The sequence below is a fragment of the Pholcus phalangioides genome, unplaced genomic scaffold (assembly GCF_987345545.1).
Source record: "Pholcus phalangioides strain wild (caught in Gottingen) unplaced genomic scaffold, Ppha-v1.0 ptg000021l_1, whole genome shotgun sequence".
NCBI classification, from domain to species: domain Eukaryota; kingdom Metazoa; phylum Arthropoda; class Arachnida; order Araneae; family Pholcidae; genus Pholcus; species Pholcus phalangioides.
This window is the reverse complement of record NW_028301614.1, coordinates 7,544,123-7,568,728: the sequence shown is the minus strand read 5'-3', so window position 1 is coordinate 7,568,728 and position 24,606 is coordinate 7,544,123. Positions and strand designations below refer to the sequence as shown.

The 24,606-nt window shown below is 37.7% G+C and overlaps 1 protein-coding gene across 2 annotated transcripts in view; it reads right to left on the bottom strand.

Annotated features, from left to right (window-relative positions):
- Nucleotides 1-1,335: 1,335 nt before the first annotated feature.
- LOC149070558 (irregular chiasm C-roughest protein-like) overlaps nucleotides 1,336-24,606 on the bottom strand; it is a 254,575-nt gene continuing 231,304 nt past the window's right edge. Inside the window, exons 12-13 of one of the 2 annotated variants that reach the window (XM_089249026.1) lie at nucleotides 11,207-11,395; nucleotides 1,336-2,341 (exon numbers count right to left, since the gene is read on the bottom strand). In XM_089249026.1, coding sequence (XP_089105152.1) covers nucleotides 11,255-11,395 — 141 coding nt within the window. In that variant the 3' untranslated portion in view covers nucleotides 1,336-2,341; nucleotides 11,207-11,254. The remainder of the gene's footprint in view (nucleotides 2,342-11,206; nucleotides 11,396-24,606) is intronic. The other variant, XM_089249025.1, reaches the window with a different exon arrangement.

Sequence of the window (24,606 nt, the reverse complement as noted above, 5' to 3'; positions counted from 1 at the left end):
AGACAAATCTGCGTCACAGTGTAAAAAGGCAAGGACACCAGCCCTGTGAAGTTGGTCCAGCGTGCAACCGTTCTAACAGTTGTAACATTCAAAGTATGATCTTCGAGAACGGCGGTTGCATTGAACTTGCTCGATGTCCTCGCCAGAGAAGTGAATGTGATGAATGGAGTAATCAATTTTTCATGTTTCACTGCATTTTCGTCGTTATTATCTGATCTTTGAACCACTGCATGATCTTTATACACTGCAGACTACTAAATTCTCCCAGGGTTATATATATATATATATAAGGGCTGTTCCATTCCTTTGAATTTGATATTGCTGCCTTGACTCAGTGGGTGTGGCCTCGGGTCCGGTCAGCACCTATTAGAGATAGAAGGCCTCCGCGCTCTGCTCGTGACGTCAGTAAGTAGTCGATTTTCCCGCAGAAATATCCAGGAAAAAAATTCCCTGCTCGTGCCAGTATCATCGCTGTGAGGAAAAGAAATAATCGGGCTCAGAATTGGCGATATCTATGCCTCACATCCAATCACTATGCGATATTTGTGAGCCAATCGGGAAGATTCTACGCCAAAATAAGAAGAAACGAAATAGGATGCTGTGTTTTAAGATGTGGCAAACTTGTTAGGTAGTCTGAATGACGTTTATGGCAAACAGTTCAAAGGCCTTCTATCTCTAAGAGGTGCTGGTCAGGTGCGTGATAAACTGCTGTAATACCTTTTTACTAGAGCCTTTTTTAAATAAAGTGTGACCTTGACATACCGGGGTAGCTAACGGCAACTAACCAGTTCTGTCAGAGCAATGACTTCAGCTGGCACCGACTTTGGCACGTCATGAGACATCCCTTATTATATGGCACTGAAATTATATTCTTTTGGCAAAATTCTGAACTAAAAACTTTTCTACGGAATCCTTTTTCCCCCAAGTCGTCATTAGTTACCTATCAAGTTTGGTGTCATAGAGATTGTTAGATGGATATACTGACGGCTCTCTGAGTACTGTCAGTTTAATTGCAGACGTATTGTATAATATACTACTACTGATACTAAACCATTACATGCACCTCGTCCACACATTCTTGTGCGGAATTTCTAATGAATTGGTACATGTTGGAACGTGTGTGTAGGTTTTGTGAACCTAATGTAAAGTTTCTTACGATATAATGCTTGTTATATGTGGTGTCGCCATCTGCCATTAGTTTTTCCAACTATGAGTAAAGTGTAATGATTGAATAATCGTATCGTTGTGTAGGCCTGTAGATACATTCAAACTGCGAATTACATGACGCTTTGCTTTCTGCACCCAGGAAAATGATCACAAGAACAACATGAAAACTAACGTTCAAGTTTTTATTAAATACTTTACTATACAATCCTCAATTTCTCTGTTTCAACTGTGAATATGTAAAATAAAAGAAGAAGAAAACATCGGGAACATTATTCTTTGGTATTTTATATAAATTTTTACAACAAAAACAATTTTCCAAGTATGAATAAAAAACACGCGAATTCTATGAACAGAGGCCTTGTCGTAACTCGGATCCTCACAGGGACGAACATTTTATTAATTTTGAATCCTCAAAACATAACATCCATCGACTTTAATCGGGTCACGAAATAAACAAAGAAATGAAGACACAACAAACATTTCTTTTCATGAACGTCACGGAAGAGGCGCGTTGTCCATCACGTTCCCATTAGTCCCGCCGCAATTGACGCACTAACCGCAATAAATAATCACATATTACCAAAAGTGCACATATGTGTGTGTGTTCCTCTGTCTTTATATGGGTGTATATATAATAATAACAATCATGAACATGATGAATCGTCACTCTGTGTATTCGTATTTACAAACGTAATACCGTTTTCAATGTCTCTCTCTGGAAAATACCGTCTTTATTTTTAATATATTTATGTATATTTCACTTCTGTAGAAATATTTTGTATTCTCTGTTTTCCAACGCCATTTTTTTTTCTTACATGTGTGTATTCGGAATACAAAACGAATTCTCACTAAGATATTTTTGGAGGTATTTTTTATCCCCAGTCTCCAAAAATAGGATTGCCTCGGACAACATGTCGAGAAACGCGGATAACTCTGAAAATAAAATAATAATAATGAATATCCAAAGCCAATGTCGTGTTATGTTCTAGATGTATGCCTGTTCGACATGTTGATGGTAGTCCGTCGTTGGCACGTTGATGGCGTTGTTGGTGGTGTTGTTTTTGTGTTGAGGGTGGACTTTGACTCTGCAGTTTGACGAGTTCGATCTAAAATCGTTTGATTCCGAGTCTATGCTTTCGAACAAGAGCCCGTCCTTTTTGTCGTTCCTGTCGGCCTGGAAATATGATGGGAAAACAAAACATAATTAACATCAGATTTTCAGTTATTCAGACGCTGTTTCTGTAAAGAAAATAAAATGTTCTATGATATCGGACGGAATTTCGGATGGAAATGAAACAATGATAAATCACATGGATTATAAAATTTAATGAAATAATAGCGTGATATTATGCAGCAGCACTCAAAGGTATTTTAATAAATGCAATAGTGTTTGTTGCGCCAGCACATTTGCATACACTGCCCTAGCCTTCACAAATGTAAAACAGAAGGAAAATATTTATCGAAAAATGCAGCTGAAATTTCTTTGTTTGGGGTTAATGAGTTTTTTATTGTCTAATTTTTGTTTTTAGGTGGATCGAAAATTAATTTTACCTGAATAAAATTAAAGACAACAGATAGGATAAACAGAACATTAAAAATTCAAATAAAGAGAGATCCTCATCCTCGAAATGTTCACTAGGCGAAAAAACAGATGGATTCAGTTTAAAACATGAACTGAATGAGAGTTCATCACTTGTTAAACATTGGCTGAATATCATGGACTTGTTTGCTTGTCTTCCAAGTGAAAAATAAAATCGTTATTACTTAATTACAAAAGGGCAAGGGGGAGAATTATGTCAATCTTTCTATTAACAAGAGAAACAATCGAAAGTATAAATAAATAATATTGTACAAAGTACATAAGCGATATTACAGATAGTTATAAGGTAAATTGTAAGGAAATTGTTAAGGTAGTTAGAGTTAACATGAAGGCGAAAGTGGGGATGCTTTTTGGCAAAAGATATCGGTCCTCTTTAACCTTCTGAAAAAAAGAAAAGGACAGGTTTCATTACAAAAATAGAGTTCATAGCTGTATATCATCTTTAACGACATGAAACATGCCGCTATTACTGATATTCCAGCAAGACAATAACCGTAAATATTGCTGAAAAGTTGTTGGACGTTACTTGAAAGGCAACAAAATGAGTGTTTTATGGGTGATGAAGTCAGAGCCCTAACTTAATACCACCAAGCATTCATTGAGTTCAAGAAACGAGTCAGGGCCATTAATTATCTGAATTTAATGGGTTTTTCAATTGTTTGAAAAAAAGAATGGGGAAAAACCCCAATCCCCATGGGACAAGCACATTGATTCCATGCCAAAGCCATGCCAAGTAGTTTTACCATCCAAAGATTTTCCAATGAAGAGTTGACTTATTGTACTTTATTATCATACCCATGACATGGCCGGATATTTGACTATTTATTAGCTATTTACTTTCAAAAGACTTTTCACTCGCCATAAAAAAGATTCAATTTTTTTTATGATTTTACAAAGTGTAGATGAACAGTTTTTTGATCATATAGTTTGTGATGAGGTTCAGTGTTCGCGTTTCATAGCGCAGATATAATTTACAAATTCAAACACGAAATTCTTAGACAAATTTATTGTTGTCTAAAGACTTTTGAGCGCTACTGTAACACCAAGTTTAAAACAGAAGTCTAATTTATTAGTTTCGATACACTTTGCCACCATTAATTAAAACTGCTAGTAATTCACATAAAGTTCAGAAAAAAAATATTTTAATAACAATTTAGAGAAACAGAAGTAAAACTTAGAAGAATCCGGGAAAATTCAGTTGTGTTCATTTTTCTGTTCGGGAGTGAAAAATTATAATAATTTGGGTGCATTGGCAGCCACTATTGTACTGGGTGATTCTAAATTCGTTGGAGAAACTTCAAGAATAAGACACCTAAACAAGCATTTTTGGTCATAGAATGTGCTCTCAAATCGCACATGGCACTACAATGAAGGCGGCAGAGAATATTTTTTGAGAGTGCTCTACAACTTTACCAGAAACAAGTATCATATTTTCTCGACGGATTTGCTACGATATGTGCTATCAATCATTTGAGGGTGCATATGCACCTTCGGATTGGATTGAAGTTTGTTCTTTTTACTGGTGCAAGGATCATCATATTTATGCTGCGCCAAACAATGATCATGCTGTGGTAGATTTTAACCAGGTTGAACCAGGAAAAGGCCTACCACATTACAATACCCTGCACCCTCGAATGGTTGGTTGCACTTATTTCAGCAAATCCGTCAGAAAAATATGATAGTTGCTTTCGGTAAGTGCTGTTACTCATTCTCTATAAACACCCTCTACCGCCTTTGCTATTGCGATTCGACCACACATTCTATGACAAAAATATTTGTTTATAGGAGTGTAATATCACTTGTTAAAGTTTGTCCTATGAGTAAGATTATTTACAAATTTTTCTATACGATGTTACTTGAATTGTTGACCATTCCTTCTACTTCTACTTCCACTACTGAACCGTACACACAACTCGTAGACATTTTTCTGGGGAATTTCTAACAAATTAAGGAATGTTTTGTATGTGTATACATGCTCAATGGTCAAAACAATGAGAAACAGTTGCACATATGCTGTGCGCTCTTTTTCACCAATATTCACTTGAGAAAACTAAACAGTTCTTTTTGAGAAGCGTTCTTCTTCGAATTGCTCTAATTCTTAATACGTTAAAAGGCATCTTTTAAACCAAGAAAAACCACGGTCTATCACCATTGTTAGCAATTTACTACCTTTTACCTTCTTTTGAAGGGAGTTGTGTGCTAAAGTGTATATTTAGCCTTTTGTGTGGAAGTAAGTGCTGCTATCTATAATTGTGATTAAAATGTAAATAACGAATATTTCTACCATTGTAGAGTCCGTTGATCGTTTCTTTGGCAATACTTTTAAGATAAATATTTTATCTCCTCTGCGCTTTAAAATTAAAAAAAAAAACTACTATTCACATTTTTTAGAGTGTACAATTTGTCGGTTAATGTAATTAGACAGTCAATTTTTATGATAAATAATTTTCATTAGTTACTAATTGGATTAGTTATTCGAAAGTAATTTATAGTTATATGTGGCCACAATTACTTTCAGGGTGGTCTTCCGTAAATATAATCCAAAGCCTGTCAACGGAATTAAAAGTAGAATATTGGCTCCCCCCATTACTATATTTTTTTTCCCTTTCATATCATTCCGTCTATTAAATCATCCGATGATGCTGGGCGCACTTTCAAAACATTGCGTAAGAGTTTACAAGTAATTAAAACGCTCATATCTCAGGAATTATTCAGAATATATCAGTGTTTTTGATGTTTGCGAATAGATCTCGTAAAGGCAAATCTAATGATGTCCCACTGATGTTGATAACTCTTTCGGTGTGGGTGCCAGGGTCGCAGCCCGCGTTCGTAACGAAATTGTTTTACGATATGCCTCGGAAGGTTCGCAGCGCAGACAGAAGCCACTATTAAACCACACTAGCACCTCGTCCCCATTCCTCTGAGGAACTTATAACTAATTGGTACATGTTGATTTTTTTTACAATTTTTGTTAATTGCATTTTTAATTGGGTTGCTATATTTTTGAAATACATGACATCCACATTTTTATGGCCATCTTTTTCTCAGCCACCTCGTTGGGCATTTTGCCTGTTGTGGCGTTGTATTTGTTGAAATGTGCATGCCCGTGTTGTGGACCTAACTTAGAGTTTGTTTTTGTGTAATGCATATTATGTGCGTAGATCTGCCATAAATTTTTCTGACTATGAGTGAAGTGTGATGATTGAAGATTTTAACGTTTTAGGCCTATTGCTCTCTGTGGCGAGACATTTTAACGGGGATATCCGCTCGAAGTTGGGAAAGCAGATATAAGCCAATCGTCTGACAGATATTTGCAAGACTAAACCAACAGTACCAGTTTAGTTCTAATACCTTTTCTGGTCTAGACACACAAGGCTTATGGCCCGCATTCGTAATGTCATTTTTTTTACGCTATACCTCGAGAGGTCCGCAACGCAAATGGAAGATAAAAGTGTCTCCTAATAGCAAATCCGAAGACAAATCCGACGACATTGATTTTAATATGTCCGTACTCACCACGCTATTCAAGGAATAAAAAAAGTATTCCTGTCAAAAATTGCGGCCATTCATCACAGCTTACCTCATTTTTTCAAATTTGATTCTTATTGTATTTCTATGTGTGAATGAATTTTGTATATACACACAGTAAAGCCTCGATACGTCGTCACCTCATGTTATCGAAGAATTATGACAGCTTAAGCGGAGTGACGTCTTAAGCGAAGTGCCAACAGTTTCAATGTGCAATATTGTGAAAATCGTATAAATTTTAACTAATATAACATTTATTAAAATAAGAATCAAAATTACAATATTAATAAAATGTATAGATAGCAAGAGAAAGATAATAGAAATGCTTTATTTTTTTCTCTCTTATTACTTAACTTATTATAGGTATATTTTACCACTTTGATTATATTTGTACACTTTGATACAATGATTTCGTGCACTCATATTGGTACACAGTAATTTTTTTTTATATAAATCATAGCAACTGTTAGAATAGTTAGCTTTTCTTCACAACCGAACTCTATTGCACATTAATTTTACATAGACATGAAATTTAATTTTAGTGTTTTAATTCTTCATCAGAAGTTCTTGATACAACTACAAGGTAACAGCGCCGGTAATGATCTTGCTTATATCGTCAGTAAAATACAACGACATTAAATATAACGGCTCTTTTTATACACTTCAGTTTCCATTTTTATGGCGTCTTGCAAAGAAATTGATGGAATTGAGCTCAACGCATTCAGGGAATGTCTTCTGTCGTCCTATTGATACCTAAGGATATATAAAAAAATGTATCACATGTTTAACAGTTAAATTTTCTTGTTGGTATGACCTGTATATAAGGGAAATATCTGTATTTCTTAGAATTTTGCCTAACTTTTTATGAAAGTATCGTTTTTCAATGAAGTAACCACGAAATTCAAAATCTTTAGGTAGGGGATTGAGATAATTTTTATAATCCCGCTAAGGATTATTTACACCAAATGATTGGCAATTTTGCCGAGAATTGGTCACATTTGTTTGGTGAGAATTGGCAATATCCCGTGTTTATATGTGATCCTCATTTCTCATATTTTTTCTGCGTGAAATATGCTCATCGTAATCATAATAAAATAACAACTCCATGCATGGTATTTGATTGATTCTGATTATGTTTTCAAACCATAGGCGTGTCGAAACCGTCAATCACGGTCATAATGACAAAATTTCGCGGAATCTTCAATGTCGTTTTAACCGAGTTTTACAATATTAGATATACATATTCGAAACATTAGTTGCATCTTTCTGAAAACATCATTAACATTTTCCTCATATCTATTTACATGTAAATTCCGCAATTAAGCTAATAGTTCCATGAATGGGTCTCAGTCTAAAAGTAATCGAAATAATTCCTTCATCGATTAATGATCGATCATTAACTTACTTTATAAGAAAGCGTTCTTTTCTCATCTACTAGCTCTAATTACAGCATAGAAAAAAACGTAGATCGGAAAGGAGTGAAAAAATAAAGCTTTTTAAGGTACTGGGAGTAGACTCTTTGAAATAAGACGTTAAAAGGAGTAATTGCCAGTTTCCCGCGTGGAATATTCCACTAGTTCTTATTTTACCGACGAACCAATCACCGATAAAGTTACCTTAAAAAAAGGAGGAGATCTCTTCTTTCGAAAAGGAAACAACACAGCGACGAAGAGAGGAAAACAAAGAGAAACAGAACAAAGGGAGCACTAAAATGTGATTAATGATAACTATTATATAAGCACGTTATCGTTGCTCCAAGACAGCGGGAAATCGAAAGATAGAGAGAAAGATGCTCGACCAGATACAGTTCGATGTCTTCTTTTCTTATCATCTTAACGCCGGAGATGCTCGTTTTCTTTTGTTTCGTATTCCCGTACATTCAAGAAATAAATAGCGAAATTCACGAGGCTGAACGAATGAATGGCATCAATAGCGAATTCTCTCGAAGGAAAAGTCCGTAGGAATCTCTCTCTCTCTCTTAAAGGCTGCTTTGTTCTTCATGATGAAATGTTTCAATATGTTTATCGAGAATGGAACGGAAGCGTTGATCAGAAGCAGCTTGATATTGTAGAAACGGTCGAAGATCAACGATCCACAGCTTAAATTGTAACGCTGGCACAGAAAAAAATTTTATCAAGTAATTTCAGATTAGGGGTAACAAATAAATTGTCTGCACAGGGTGCATAGGAACGGTCCTTTATCTTTGAGCTTACTTGTGAACTGTTGATCCTAGAATCATACTTCCAACGGAAAATGTATCTAAATATAGACCCCCGAATACGTCATTCATATTGCTAGGGGTTGTGTTGTTATTAAATTTAAAAAAAATAACTTTTTATTAGGCCACCGTGTCTTAAAAACCTCAATTAGAGAAAACTGTTGATCTCTACTGAGCCCAACAAAATGTCCATGTTTTTAAGTGCAATATTCGCCGAGATATTCAAATACGAATTCACACTTGATACCCCTGAAAATGGGTTAAACAACAGCATATGAAGCGTAGAATGAGCTTGTTCGATAGTTTATGCTGTTCTTTCCTTTGTTTTCAGCGATTTAAAATTCAAAAATGCCTCAGCAAATTCAAATTGCACTTAAAAATATGGATACTTTTTTTTGTTGAACACAGGAGAGAGAAAACATTTTCTAATGGGGTTAGAAATAGTGACCACCTCCGCTCCCTAATCAGATCAGGCTCTGGGGAAAAAAATTAATAGATATAAGCAGTTGGTCGAAGAAGACGGGAGTCATGCAGGAAAATGTGTGTGTATGAAAAAGCGTGACCAAATAAAGTCTTTTAGCTATACAGCAATATAGCAATTGCATAATTAATGATGTATTTCAGGTCTACGCGTTATTTGGATACTTTTTCGTTTTCGGAAGTGCGCTTCCAGAATCAACAGTTCACGAGATACTCTAGAGTAAAGGGTCTTTCCTATGCATCCTGTGTATTCACTCAGTCTTCAGATGTTAATAGAAATATTCCTATCAGACACGGAGATCATATTTTATGCTGTCAGACCGGAACTAATGCGTAAAGCGGTATCCACACTGGCCGAATCACGCGGAATTTTGCAGTGTAAAACCTGTTTCTGAGATGTAGCTGGTGATTTTAAAGTTCGATTTTGCTCGGCCACACCCTAAAACTGGCTTATGCACCGCAGAATTCTGCGTAGCTCCGCTGGTGTTAAACCGGCTTAACTCAAGAATATAATTCCGCTCAACAAATGATAATTACATTGCTGGATAATTCTGTCCTCATTCCCTGGTTGTAGATTGCTAGAAACTCAACACATAAATAGATATAGCAGAAAAAGGAATATGTAATTATAAAAGAATAAAGTTAATTTAAGAGCGATTTTTTTTTTTGAACAGAAGTCGTTCACTGATTAGCCAGTGATTCTTTTTCGTCATCCAATATCAAAAAAACAGTAAAACTTTTTATGCAAAAATCAAATGAAATCTAGTATCGGTAGAGAAGGAGGGGATGGAGGAATGGAGGTGCTGAGGTGAAGGTGATTGGGCAAAGTATGACATTCTAAATGTGCAGAAGCATCTAATAAAGTGCAATTATATGAATTGCTAAATCAATCCAAAAATATAACATCGGCTAAAAGAAAAATGCAAACATTTTCATTCAACACCCCGATATCTAAGATCCGAGGAAGCTTACTCTTGTTGATTTTTCCAAGAATGGTACAACAGACCTCACATGCGATCATATCAGAACCGCTCATCTCTTTTCCCACATCGGATGTCAATACTATTTTTTTCTTGGTAAAAGGTACACAAAAGTTTGATATGTTCGCAACATGAGCATGACTTGCAGCTATAACATTCATATCAAGTTAGGAATATTCTTTCTGGTCGACCAATGAATGCGCTGCTTTTTGTGCATTTCCGTATTGTTGAACTGCAATTTTTAAAAATTCACCATCATTACTTCCTGATGTACCAATCGATATTGATGTTATATAACCAGTAATTGATCTTTGAATTCACACCAACATTTGACTTCCGAACCGAACACCATCATTTAAGCAAGTGTCTTGAAATTCAGGTATCTTGGGTGTAATACGACTTGAAAAACCTAGTTGGTACGCTCTTAATGAGCCTACAAATTTGTACCTACGCAAATACCTTGGCTACCTAATTAAAATTCGGAATTTCTGATGACACTATCCCGCTTTGTTTGTGCACTCAGCTCGGATCCATTCAGCAAAATCAAAATTGACCACCGTGACCAATCACTACCGTTGTTTCTCTGTAATGTTCAAACTTGAAATACAGAAATTAAGACAAACGAAGACGAGACGCCATTCACCATTTTGTGCTAACACCACACACAGGTTCATTCACATTTCCAACTCAAAACGATATCCCTTTACTTGTTCTAAGAATATCCCCTTTTCTTTCTGAAAAGCTCACGATAACAACTACACGAATTATCCTATAAAAGTCGCAAATACAATTTTTACCTTTTGACTTATTGCCGTCGAAAAAAAAAGTGGGCATTTAACCCCCAGAATATAATACCAGAACTTGTAAATTCAAATCGATTCTTCCTGGCTTGAACACATGATATAGTGAATCATTGGTACTTTCTATTATCTCCGCAATTACGCTCCCATTCACTTGTGTAGTACTGACTGGTTACTGTCGTTACATAGCTATCACCATCATTTATTTCCACCTTGATTCCAGTACCTGATAGTTTCAAAAAGCTTTTCCTAGAGTTCTAAAAATGAAGGGTGGGAAGTGATTGGAACAGAAGCAAATAATAAAACAAAGAAAAATAAGAGGCGTTTTTTTCTGATCTCGGCACCAAAAATTCTATGTGATTGAATTGGGAGAGGACTACACCTAAGATTCATGCAACATTCCTGCACATTAACAATATAAGTTCAACCTTACCGGCCCCTTGCAGTTAGTTTTGCGTCTGTGGCTGTAAATCAGCAATTTTCACAGCTCAACGTCTAGAAACCTCGTCCTTATTGCACCTCCTCCTCCACCTCCTTCAACAACACCACCTCCCTCCCTGAAGTTCTGAACCGGTCTGAACCCGTTTTGCTTGTACCTCTTCACGACCGGTTCTGGAAAATTCTAGAAAGAAACAAGACTATTGAAATATTACACATCAATCAAATCTGGACTTACACCACTTGATTTCTCAACCCTCTATATGATTATAGATGAATTGTTTTCGTTCAATTAGCCCTTGCATGCATAGAAATACCGGTAACCGCTATGACAGAAAATGATCAAAATGGCATAAGACATACGCGTACAGCTGAAATTTCTAGTTCATTTTCTCAGTTTTACTTCTTTGCATTATGTTTCTTGATAAAAACAAATACACTGTTGGTTCTTCCAGTAGAGAACACCTCACTCAAATTTACATCCGTAAAATGAGACCGAATTGAAACTTAGTTTCCAAACCGGTTGAAGAAGAACGTAAAAAATTATAAATAACTCCGTTTTTTCAAAAACAGGGTATAATTGGGAGAACTTTTTCTCAAACAGAATATGTAAACACAGGTTGGAAATAAATAACATAAAAAAAGGCAATAATAAAACACGTACACACACACACACACACACACAAGACATTTCCAGCCGAAAGAGGTGCAGAATGAGGTCAATGCGAAAATCTCTCGCTGTCATAAATAAATATGTTCGGACCAACTTCATTGAGTAGAGAAATCACGGAGTTTCACTTAAATCCCTGAAAATTCTTCTCCGACTTGTTGGGCGATTGTACTTCGTACTAATTGCATCAGTGAGAAATCGCCCCTGGGGCTGAAGAATTACGTGCTTCCTTGATGTCTGTTTCTCTGGGTAGGTTTTCTTCTTCCTTTGTCCATTCCTTTCTTGTTTTGCAACCCGCTAACTATGTTTTAGCAAGTAATTAGACTCGCTTAACCCCAGGCTGTTCTCAGCAACCTGTTCGAACAAAGATTTTTGTTTTCGCCCACTAACTTTGTGTACAAATATCAGCACTTGGTGGGGGAAAGAAATTGAAAGAATCGACGAATCGCTATTAATTCGGAAGACAATAAGAATTTTTACCTCTGAAACACGAAAAAGAAATGTTCACTTTCCTAAATATAATATTAATTATTCAGAATGTGCGCTGCATTTTAACCTCGGAGCGATGCTGTTCGAAAAGTCTCGAAGAATTTGATTTTCCAAAGTTTTCTCATGTTGCATTTTATGTATTTTTCCAAATGAATGGTTTTTTAATACTTTTGCAGATATGGCTTATAATGAATTTTACCCGAAGAAAAAACAGTGAAATTTCTATGTAAATATTTACTTAAGTAATATAAAGGTGACATTTTTTTTAAGTTTCACTAAATATTTTATGCTATTGTTTAAGAATGAAATCTCTGGGAAACTGTTGGTTACAGGTAGAGATACTCCAAAGAACTAAAGTTTTCCTCAATCAAACCACGTTGCTTGCTTTCGTATTTGTGATGTTTTTGCGTGGCTTGACCAAATTAAACCCGTTTGAATTGATTTATTAGAACGAACGGAATTGTATACTCAAAGATATGCAAAACAGAAAAATTTATAAACCCCCCCCCCCCCAGAATGACTCTGGTGCAATTATAGGCATAAACAAAGAAGTCTAACTATTCGTGGATGTCGATATTATCCAAGGTGAAGGACTTTGTGATAGTCCGCTGGGGAGGTAAATTTGGAATTTAGTACCCCTAAACATTCTTACTCGAATATTTTCACTCGAAAGCTATGATAAAGGCTCACGGATGAAGATCCGTGAATGTAACTTGAATTGGAACTCATGTACCAGTGAACAGCAGTTTGAAGATACTTATGTCTCTGAACACTAACAAAACAGAGTTAGACGCTATCTGTCGCATGTAGACAGAATGTAGAAGTGCCACCATCCAAGTTTTGTGTTAAAAACTTTTCTAGAAAAATAAGTAGCTTAATTTTTTATAAAAATATTAAGACATCTTTCCTTTGCCTGGTGCTCAATGGAAAACCATTTACGAGCATATCCTGCTGTTACGCCGGATGTATGAAAATTTAACTCTGATTGTTGCAATTTTTTGCGTTCCATCGTATTATCGATGCAGTATTGCTGCATCGTACTGCAGCAATGACAGAAGGAAAAACTCGCTATTATGTAAGGATATAAAGACCGTAATTTTATGTCAAATTCGAGTTCCGATGATGGAGGTTATTCCACTTGGTTGAATGTGTTTATTGCTCTCTACAACTTTTATAGAATTTTCAAGGAAAATTGATTCCATCTTTGAGTCGGCGGAACGTAACTTTCAGCACTAATTCGGGCAAGCAGCTGGTGCTACCAGCGAACGCGGTAACCAAAATGTTGGTCAAATTTGAGGGATTGGCCATCACCCGACCTCTGAATTTTACCCTGCTTTGGATTTGGTTGGGCGGTTACTGAAGGATGACTACCATCAGTATCAGGTTAAAGCGTTCGTTATGTAAGAAAGCGTGTGGAGTCAAGTTTATCAATTTGTCTCCTGTTTCGTGAAGCTGGCAAGACGTGGAAGACATTTCCTTAGGATTCACTTGGATTTTTAATCAAGTTTCAAGTTTGATAGCAATGACTTTCGATCAGTAACCTTCAGTGACTTTTCGTGACTTTGAAACTACAGAATTAACACTTGGGATGGCCGTTCCGTGGATCGTCGGAACTCCAAAAGCAGAGAAGGGATTTTTTCACAGACCACAGCGCAACACAGAGTAAGCGCACAATACATCATTTACTAGTTAACACGCCAACCTCTGGTTAGGTGGCATGGAAGCAGGACCGTCTTAAGAGTATCATGGGCCCACAGGCAAAGTTTTTCGGTGGCCCGACCTGGTAAATCCTAGAAAATTTCGACCGGATCTGATTTTTGTGAAGCTCCTCTTCTCTTGAGGCCCCCGGGCCGTGCGGCGGCCCATGCGTTAAGACACCACTGCATGGAAGAAAAAAAATTCAAATTTTATTATAAACTGCAAGTCCTCCTGAAATTAGCCCCCTGTACGCATAAATAACCGTAGTGATAGAAAGTTATTCAAATGGCGTATTCCATTAATACCCATGTAAGGTTAGAATTTTCATCTTTACATCAAATGATTCTCAACAGAAATTTACTGGAAATCCACAAAACTAAAGTGACTAAAATTTGAAAACCCACCGAAGAATCCCGTAAAAAATCCCAATTACTCCAGTTTGTCAATAGCAAGGTATTAACGTAATATGAAAGAACTTTCCCACAAGCAAAATATTTGAAAACACAGGATCAGGATAATTAACTTGAAAAAAGCAATGATGAAACACATGCACACGCAAAGACAATTATTTTGAGCCAAAGGGTGAACCAGACTCAGATCAACATGAAGGTCTCTTTCTGTCTCTCATAAATAAATATGTTCGGACTAACTTCACTGAGTGGAGAAATCACGGATTTTCACTTAAATCCCTAAAAATTCCTCTCCGACATCTTGGCGATTGTACTTCGTACTAATTGCATCAGTGAGAAATCGCTCCCGGGGCAGAAGAATTACGTGCCTCTCCTTGATGTCTCTTTCTCTAGGAATGTGTTTTTTCTCCTTTCCTTGTCTATTCCTTTGTTGTTTTCCAACCCGCTAACTGTGTTTTAGCAAGTAATTAGCTCCGTTTAACCCCAGGCTGTTCTCAGCAACCTGTTCGTTCGAACAAAGATTTTTGTTTTCGCCCACTAACTTTGTGTACAAATATCAGCATAGGTCTATATGACGGGAGAAAAAAATTTGAAGAATTGGTTTTCCTGGAATCGATGAATCGCTATTAATTCCAAAGACAACAGGATTTTAACTCCCTGAATCGCCAAAAAGAAGATTTTACTTTCCTTAATTTAATGTTAATTATTTAGAATGCGCGCGCGCGCGCTGAATTTGAAGCTCGGAGCGATCCTGTTCGGTGAGTCTTAAATGGGGAGTTTTTGGTTTTCCAACGTTTTCTCAAGTTGCATTTGATGTATTTGTCCAACTGGAGATTTTTTTTTTTATTCTTTTGCGGATACAGTCAACAATGAATTTCATCTCAAAAGAGTAAAATTTCCGTGTAAAAATGTACTTGAGTGATGTGAAGATTACGTTTATGATGCTATTTTTCCCCCAGTTTTTTTTTTCTCAATTCACTTTGATGCTATTGACTTAAACCAGGGCCCTATTCGTGTCAAGTCTGACCCAATACGATTCGAAATATTAGCTTTTCCCCGATGTAAAGAAGCAGCAGCGGCATGGGCTGGGTACGCACTGGTCCAGCTTGCCCCAATATTCCTTGGCGAATATTCATTTTCGGACACTGTCCGTGTTGTGACTGTTGGCGTTCTTTGACCAATGTGTGACCAGGCAGATTCAAAGATCGGGAAGGAAGGCGGCGCTTTTGACTCGCATGGGAAGGTATTCGACCAGCCTTCCAATATACCTTCCAGCCTCAAACATTTTTTATTTTATTTCTAGGTATCAAATGCGAGCCGCCCCCCCCCCCGTTAAGTTTCGCCACAGAAATTATCAGGCCTACAACGGTACAATTATTCAATCATTACACTTCACTCATAATTATAAATATTGATTACGGATGGCGGCACTACACATATCACAAACATTACACAGAAGCAAACTCACGTTTAATTTCACTACACGTACACGCGCATTCCAACATGCACCAATTGGTTAGAAGTTCCGCAGAGCAATGTGGACGAGGGGTACATTTGTGGTTTAGTAGTAGTAGTAACCTAAAATATTTGTCGATCACTTCTAGTGGTGGAGCTGCCACACTGCTTGCCAATGACCAACTTTGGAACGTATTGGGATAGGCTGAACACGAGTTTGGCCCTGGCTTTAGAATCTACACAAATGTTCCAGACTGCCACGAAGCTGGGCTGGTAGAGATCCCGGCAACGGGATAAGTCCAGTGGCAAAGTTCTGACGTTCATTCATTCAGAATCAATAGAAAACTTTTGGTTACGGGTATGGCAACAAGAATGAAGTAAAATTTTGCTGACCCAACCACGTTGTTTGAATCTTTTAATTTTTTGTCTTTGTGGCAGGGTTGATCAAATTAAACCCGTTTGACTGGATTTACTATGACGAATGTAAATCTATATTCGAGGATGGGGTTGGATTAAATCCAAAAAATATTAGGGAAACCCAGAGTACAGTTATTATGTTGCGCATGTGCGGTCATGTGGGCATCTAAGAAGTGCATTTTGCACACTGATCGTAAGAATCCAACTGATGCAATGGTGCTCGGTGGAAGTTTGTTTTCTCCGTTTTCCAATTTGAAGGAGCGAATACAATAATCCTCCAGACCAACCGTGGCCCCCGCTCTGTCCCCCTAGGGCAGTGGTCGGCAAACCGCGGCTCGTGAGCCACATGCGGCTCTTTGGCCCCTTGAGCGTGGCTCTTCCACAAAATACCACGTGGGCGCACAGAAATTCCATATTTTTGCAAAATAATGTTTAGACACGCATTTTGGCGATTTTGTTCTCGTTCTCTTCCCCTCCCCTCCCAAGTGAGTCATCTTTTTCACGAGTTTTTGCCGAAAAAAAAGTGAAAGCCTGACGGTGCTGTCACGCTGACACTTCCGCGACCAATTGTGTTGGGTCGAAACTGGGAAGTTCAAGAAAAAGTTGTCAAAAACGAGGCTTTTAGCTAAGGTATTCCGGGTAGGTAGACGCAAAAGACGAGTTTCTTCTCAGAACATGGGGGGGGGGGACATGCAATGTTCTCATACTAAGGAACGCCAACCTTTACCCTGCCAGATCATAGAAGACAATGCTCCTTGGCCACCACCTCTCATGACGTCTCTAAAGGCCTCCTCTCTCCATCCAACATCGGTCAACACTGCTAGAAGCGATCCACTAGGGGCCACACATCTGAAGACGACGCTCCTGGACCAACACCTCTCATGACGACTCTCTCGTGGTCACCTACCTCCATCAGCATCCAACATCGGTCATAGCTGTTGAAGCAATCCACCATGGGCGACCATCCGAAGACGATGCTTCTGGGGTCTCTGTCCCACAAGACAGCCCGCCTTGGGCTTTCATCAACGACGTCCTCCGCCTAACATCTCGTTGGACGAGCTTACAGTGAACCGTCTCCCACACATTTCCCAGAGAAGGGAGCCAGATATCCGTAAGGCAACCGTTGTGGAGTGAAAGAAGATTGAAAAAGGTATGCTGAGATTGTTTGTATATATAGAGAGGATGAACGAAGGAGATAGACGAAACAAGTATACAAGACGAGTGTGGATGGGAGAGTTGGAAGGGGTCGACCTCAGCGAACGTACCTTAATCAGATCGAGGACGTTTTTAGCAAAGGCTCACTTAGGAGTGCCTTAATTAAGTTAATAACAATTTACCTACCAGTACAGTTTAAGTTTGAAAAATTTGGCTCTCGAAAGAAATCTTTTTCACTCGTTGTACGTTGATATTTGGCTAATGAGTTTGCCGACCACTGCCCTAGGGGATATAAGCTGGTTCGTCTCAGGAGACGTGGGCCATGGTGGAAAATCCGACATCAAAGACATCGAATGCAAGCCGGTCTCTTATTTGGAAAAGTGTCTCCGCAGAGAATAGGCAGATCTACAACACGATACTTACATAACATGAACATTCAAACGTTTGCCGTCTTCACCTCACACAAAACACACGTTTCGTCATGCACCGATGCGTTAGAAACTCTCTAGAGGAATGTGTATGTACGGTTAAGTAGTCAAGAAGTTGTTTGTAAAAGTCATTGTACGAGTGTGTATATGCGCGTGCATAAATACAAACATTTCACCACTATTAATTAAACTCCCCCTAGGAGTATATTCGTAAGGGAGCTAGATTATGATTGTCCGCGTTGGAATCCCGGTTTTGGCATGGATGTCTACTAACACTGAAAAGAAATTCCCTGGACAGATCCTTCGGAACTCTTGTAAATATGTGAGCACGTTATTAAAGAGAAGAAAAAAACAAACAAACAAACTTACGTGCACCTCGTAAACATTCATCTTGAGAATCTCAAATGAATGGCTACTGAAGTAAGAGTGGCATGTGTGTTCGGCTTTAACGTATTTATGTAGTCAGAAAAAAACTTGTAGATTAATCCGTGTTTTACAGGTGCAACTACTTTTTACCAGGGACCAACTCCGGTCATACCTCCACACGGCAATTCACTACCATTGGAGTTGGTTGGGATATGAAAGTGTCATCGTCTGCATTTTTCGCACGGTCATACATTATACTACTTCGTCGCCCAAGTCTCGGTAGGTAAAGAACTTGTTTTTTATGTTCTTGTCCCGGTTCGAACCCGTTGATCCGGACGGTAGACTTCCTCGGGGAAGACGAGCATCCTACTACTGCACTATTCGGACACAATTCTTTCCATTGGTTTGCCATCTGTCTTCAATATTTTGAAGTAAAGATGGTAAATACTTGCATATTTATTTGTACAATATTTGCGGCCCTGGGGATACAAGCGGATGCGGCTAAGGTATTATTTGATATTGAACAAAAAACTCATGATAATGGGTGAGTCGACATTAGAACTGGGGAGTTTGTTCCATTCACCAGTGGTATGAGGAAAGAAGCTGAATTTAAAGCAGTCGGTAGAAGAAAAAATAGGTTTTATTTTAAGTTTTTACTTAAGGGAGTCTTTTCTTTTTCTGGAGATGCAGAATGGTTTGGCCAGGATACCAGAATAATGTAAGTAGCATGTTGAAAGTTTGCCCACAATATCTGCGGAAAGACCTCTTCAAATGGTAGAACGGCTCCCATTCGCGCCTTGAAGTGTGAAAAAACCGTAGAAAAAACATCTTAATGCTCGATGATGTCGATACCATCCAAGTAGAAAGACTTAATGGCAATCCACTACACTGATATAGGATGAATAAAGTATTCTAATTATTTTTAATCGGAAATTTTTAATCGAGGACTAGCATAAGGATGATATGCAAAAATGAGCAGATAAAATTATAAACTGTGGGTATTGTAACCTTATCTTTCCTCAGCCTGGTGCTTAATCCTCAATTTGCTCTCCCATCAACCACAGGTGATGGGCGTAGTAACCTGCTCAATGATCCTGTGATATTCTGATTTTCTTTTCCGCATGAAATTCTTAAATTGACGTGCAGATGGCGTACGCATGTATATTCCCCAGTGTTGTTTTTTTCTCATGTTATTTTTCTATAATGTCTAATTTCATCATTTTTGTCCCACCACGGACAGTTTATTGCTGATTCCGAACTTCAGTGTTCGATATTTTGCCTTTTTTTTACTCACCGACAGGTTGGTGCCTCTGCTAACCCTCTCGGCTTGGGATTCCCTGAGGTAGCAATCCTTTTCTGTCGTCACGTTTTCGCTATTTCTGTTGTACCCCCCTTCGTCGAGAAAGTTTCTGACAAGGGCAAAGCTGGTATCGAATTCACGATACCTGTAAACATTCTTTGATTCTGTAAGTACGCAACTTATCGACCCGGGTTACCGCTCCCCCTCTATTCTCTAATGGATTTGATTGCACTATGTGAGACGAGTGCACATTGTTGACTAGTGGTAGAGGGCCTACCTACCTCCCAGTCGGTATTTTGTCGGTGATTGCGGGTTTGACCCAAGGTTCCCTGTATCACACCTTTTTCTCGCGATTGCGTTATACAGTAAAACCTGTACGAAATGAAAAATCAAGAGACTGTATATATGATATTAGTGGTCAGAGCACTCGTCCGGCAATCGAGGGACCCGGGTTCGACTCCCGGTAGAGGCAGAGATGAGTTTTTTCCTTCCTTAAAAAATGAACATCTCAAATACTAAATATCTTCACAACATCCAGTCTTCCGTATATCTTGTATTAACAAGTGGAGAGCGACATTCATGTCATATATATAGCCCTCTGGTGGCTCGTCGTCCATGAGCTATTAGCTGATCGGTTTCACCGTCCATTGCACGGTTCCGTTCGGCATATATACGCTCTAGCGAAGGAAAATCTCTATCTCCTCTGTAGCTTAGTGGTCAGAGCACTCGTCCGGCAATCGAGGGACCCGGGTTCGACTCCCGGTAGAGGCAGAGATGAGTTTTTTCCTTCCTTAAAAAATGAACATCTCTAATACTAAATATCTTCACAACATCCAGTCTTCCGTATATCTTGTATATGATATTTCATTTTAAACAGATTTCCGTTTTATAAAAGGTACTCACATAAAAGCATCAATCAATGAAGTGATTTTTATCAATCAATGAAGAGATTTTTATCAATCAATGAAGTGATTTTTATTAATCAATGAAGTGATTTTTATCAATCAAGAAGAATTTTTGATTCAGTCGAAGACAGGTTTCCGTTTCATACAACGCCCGTTTTAGGAGTACGGAGGTTTCCTATCCTGCAAGTTAGCACCGTTCAAGAATAGCTAAAATATTATTCAAGTTCATCTATAACTAACGTTAAATATATTCAAGTTTTTAACCAATCTGTAACGTCGCGGATTTGCAAAATCAGAAACCAGCGTGCACTATGTTCGTACATACACGTAAGTTTTACTTTATTTGCAACGTATGAGTTTGAGTGCCATATATCGTTCACAAAAGACAACTGAAAAAAATAATTTTTTGCACGCTGCCGTTTTGAAAGAAGTATTACTCCGACTATTCCCGCAGGCGTAATTACAATCCCTACTCTCTTAGTAACACAGGAAGCGTTAGCACGCAGGTGATTGGTTATACGAGCAAGAAAGATACCAAGACGTCACGGGGGCGGAGCTTTTGGTGAAATCGAACTTCGCCAAATAACTCGCTAAGCGGTTTTCAGTTGACACTACAAAAATTAGTTATGAAAATAATAATATAATATAATTATTGATACGTAAATTTCGTATTTACGAAGTGACCGCGATAAATGCGAACTTTGCCAGTTTTGACGAATAAATGCTGAAATTTTATTTTTTACACCTTTTTCACGAAATCTTGGCAAATTTGCACTTTTTGAAATGGAAGAGGCGAGGAGTTGAAATTAGCTTACGTAGCAATAGCATATATGCATTATTGAGATTGAACGTGGACAAAATATGCTCATGCAACAATTGAAATATAATATGGTATGAATAGAGTTTTTGATTGATTCTTCAAAAGTTTTGGAAATGTACTAGAAAACGAGATATACAATAACAACATGCCGACATTTTTGGAAAAGTTCATGATTTTTTTAGATTTATGCTAACGGTTTCCCCTTTGAAGTTGACAGCAGTGTGCAATTTACAAATTCAGGAAAAAAAACACTCAACTGATGTTTATGAATTTGATATACATGTCACCAAAACACACTTGCATTAGCATAAGCTTTTCGAGTGACCGAGTTGATTTGCAACAATTGGTCTTCCATCATCGTCACCAATAAAAAGATCACAAAGTAATAAAAACAAGTGCAAATTCAATAATTCGAAAAGCGTAGACGATACAGTTTTACACAGGAAGACGGGACTTTATGAAATGTCAAAAATTTTATCGCTAAAATATTTTAATTTTTCCTCGAAAGATGACGTTGTAGTTAAAAAGTAATTTATTGCCATCTGTTGATCAGAACTGTAACTGGTAATGCATTCTGTTACATTTCTGTCAAAAAAATGTATTCTGGCAATGTGTTAAATTATTGAAAAAACATTTAGGTCTTTTTGTGGGGAAACTGTCAAAATATCACCCAAAAAAATGTACAAAAGTGTCTGTGTTTTGACTATTTTTCTAGGGGCTTTTTTGCAGTACGATGTCATACAGTCGAATCCCGTTATAACGAACGCCAAGAAACAGGAGGAATCACTCCGTTAAAACGAAATTGCGTTTCAAAGGAATTATAGGTTACCTAGCATTGGCCCTATGTAAACTTATTTGGGGGATTAGAAAAGTGTTCCTTAAAATGGGATTCGACTGTATCCGGATCATTTTCTTTGTTAAGGCCATTCTTTTGGTTTATTATATCTTCAGTTTATTTTTAAGCATGGTATGTTATAACAAAGGTAAAAATATATGGAATATGAATGAGCCATTGAGTTCCCACAACGCATCCCATACCTACGGTTACGTTAGATGTCACCTGAACAATGAACCAGCTCTGAAGTTTAAAAAATAAAACAACCTGTACCGCTGTGGTGGTCGCGTGGTTATAGTGACGGATTGGCGATGCGAGGATCCGAGTTCGAACCCCACAGTGGCGGTCGCCTGAAGTTTGTTTTCTGTGGTTTCCAACTTCATGGCGCAAATGCGAGCCGGTCTCCCCGTTAAAAAGACTCGCCACAGACAGCAACAGTCCTACAACGATAAATCATTCAATCATAACACTTCACTCATAGTTAGAAAAACTGGTGGCAGATGGCAGCACTATACATAACAAGCATTACAGAGAAACAAAAAAAACTTCACGTCAGGTTTCACCACACGTACACGCACATTCCCGCATGTACCGATTCGTTGGGGGTTCCGCGGGGAGGGGGGGGTTTGTGGGCGGGAAGCATGTGTGGTGTAGCAGTAGTAGGTAGGGCTTCCAAAAAATGCCTCGGGGATCCATGATGTTCTTAAGTCAGCAACCTCGTTGGGCAATTTGCCTGTTGTGGCGTTGTATTTGTATCATCTCAGTACTCTGGTGAAATACGGTAATCCGTATCTATTGGAATTGTAATCGCATTTATTTCCATGTATATTCATGTTAAACTCATATATTCTCATTTATTCCTTTTCGCAAACTTATAAGACAACACTTATTTTTATTTTGTGGACGTTTGTGGATTGTGGTCAAAGTTGTATATTGTAATTATAATATTGTTATTTTTGGAAATTACACTCAGTTTTTGATAATTATTATGTTAACGGCATTAGTCTTGAGTCTTGCTTGTATAATTATGAATGCATACGTAAAGTATTACAAGGTCTGCAAAATTTAGTAACAACCCATATAAGAGGGTTGACTACTGAGGGATGTTCACAGACAGTGCAACCATGAAAAGTGTATAAATATTGTACTATTTGAAATGAATGAATGAACGATATTTAAAAAAAAAAAATTACTCTCATGCTCTGTAAACATAAATCTCTGATTAGCATCTCTCAATTATGTCACATAATCCGTGGGGGGTTTTTGGGTAACGCAACACCATCCACTCTTTTCACCCCCTTAATGACAAATGTTCCTTCAGAATATAGTAAATATTTCTCGTGATGAGTGCTCTTAATTCAAAGATCTATAAATTACCCACTTGGATTGACATTAAGATATATTTTTCTCTACACACACATATACTAACTACACCACTCGCAAGCACAGCTTGTTTTTTCCTTCATATGCCAATCCCAGGCAATTTGTAGGTCGGAAGACAGCTTGTAAAGGCCAGGAACCGACGAAAACGTTCCATTCTGGTCCGGTATGAATGGGGCCAAATTCTAAGAATTACACTACCTATGTTATATCCACGGTTTATGTTATATGCGGGTTATGTTATAAGTGTACTGCACAGTATTTGAAACTTTTTGGAATTTCGAAAAAAGATATAAAAACATTTGAAAAATACGGTTAAATCGGGGGAAAGTAGAGGTATTACAGTCGAATCGCGTTTTAACGAATACTGTTACAGCGAAAATCTCATTTTGACGAAAACTTTTCTAATCCCCAGACAACTTTACAAAGGAACAATGCAAAACCTGGAATTCCTTTATAACGAAATTTCGTTATTGCGAAGAAATTTTTCGGGTCTCTTGAAGGATTCGGCTGTACTACATTGTCAGATTTCAATCAAGAACTTTAACACTTTCGCAGTAATATGTCCGGTTTTTTTAAATGCGAAATTTCTGATTTTAAACCTTTTTTTTTTTGCGAAAGTTTTACGTATCTCTAAATGTAATTAATATTAAATAATATAATTCAAGTCTTTTTGAAATTAATAAAATAAAACAATGAAATTTGAGGAATCGAAAAACCGCCTGAAACCACGTGAGAAAATAAAACGGTAGAGAGAAAAAAACATCGCTCAACTTCGCCAAATTTGAATTTCGCCAAGTACACATTACGTCACTAGTGACTTAATAGTTCATCACTAACTTCGATCCATCACGAAGCGCAAAATTTCTATAATGTTACTAGCAGAGTAGGATTTGTTTATTCGCTTCCCGCAGCCTAAACGGTTAATGGAGATCCATATACGAATCTGTCTTGCTGCTGTATGCCATTGGTGCATAAAGCTTCAAGTTTGATTGTTGTGACAAACCTTTCTTTATAGTTATTGTTATGACAACAATGTCAGAAAGATGCAATCTCTCTCAAATATG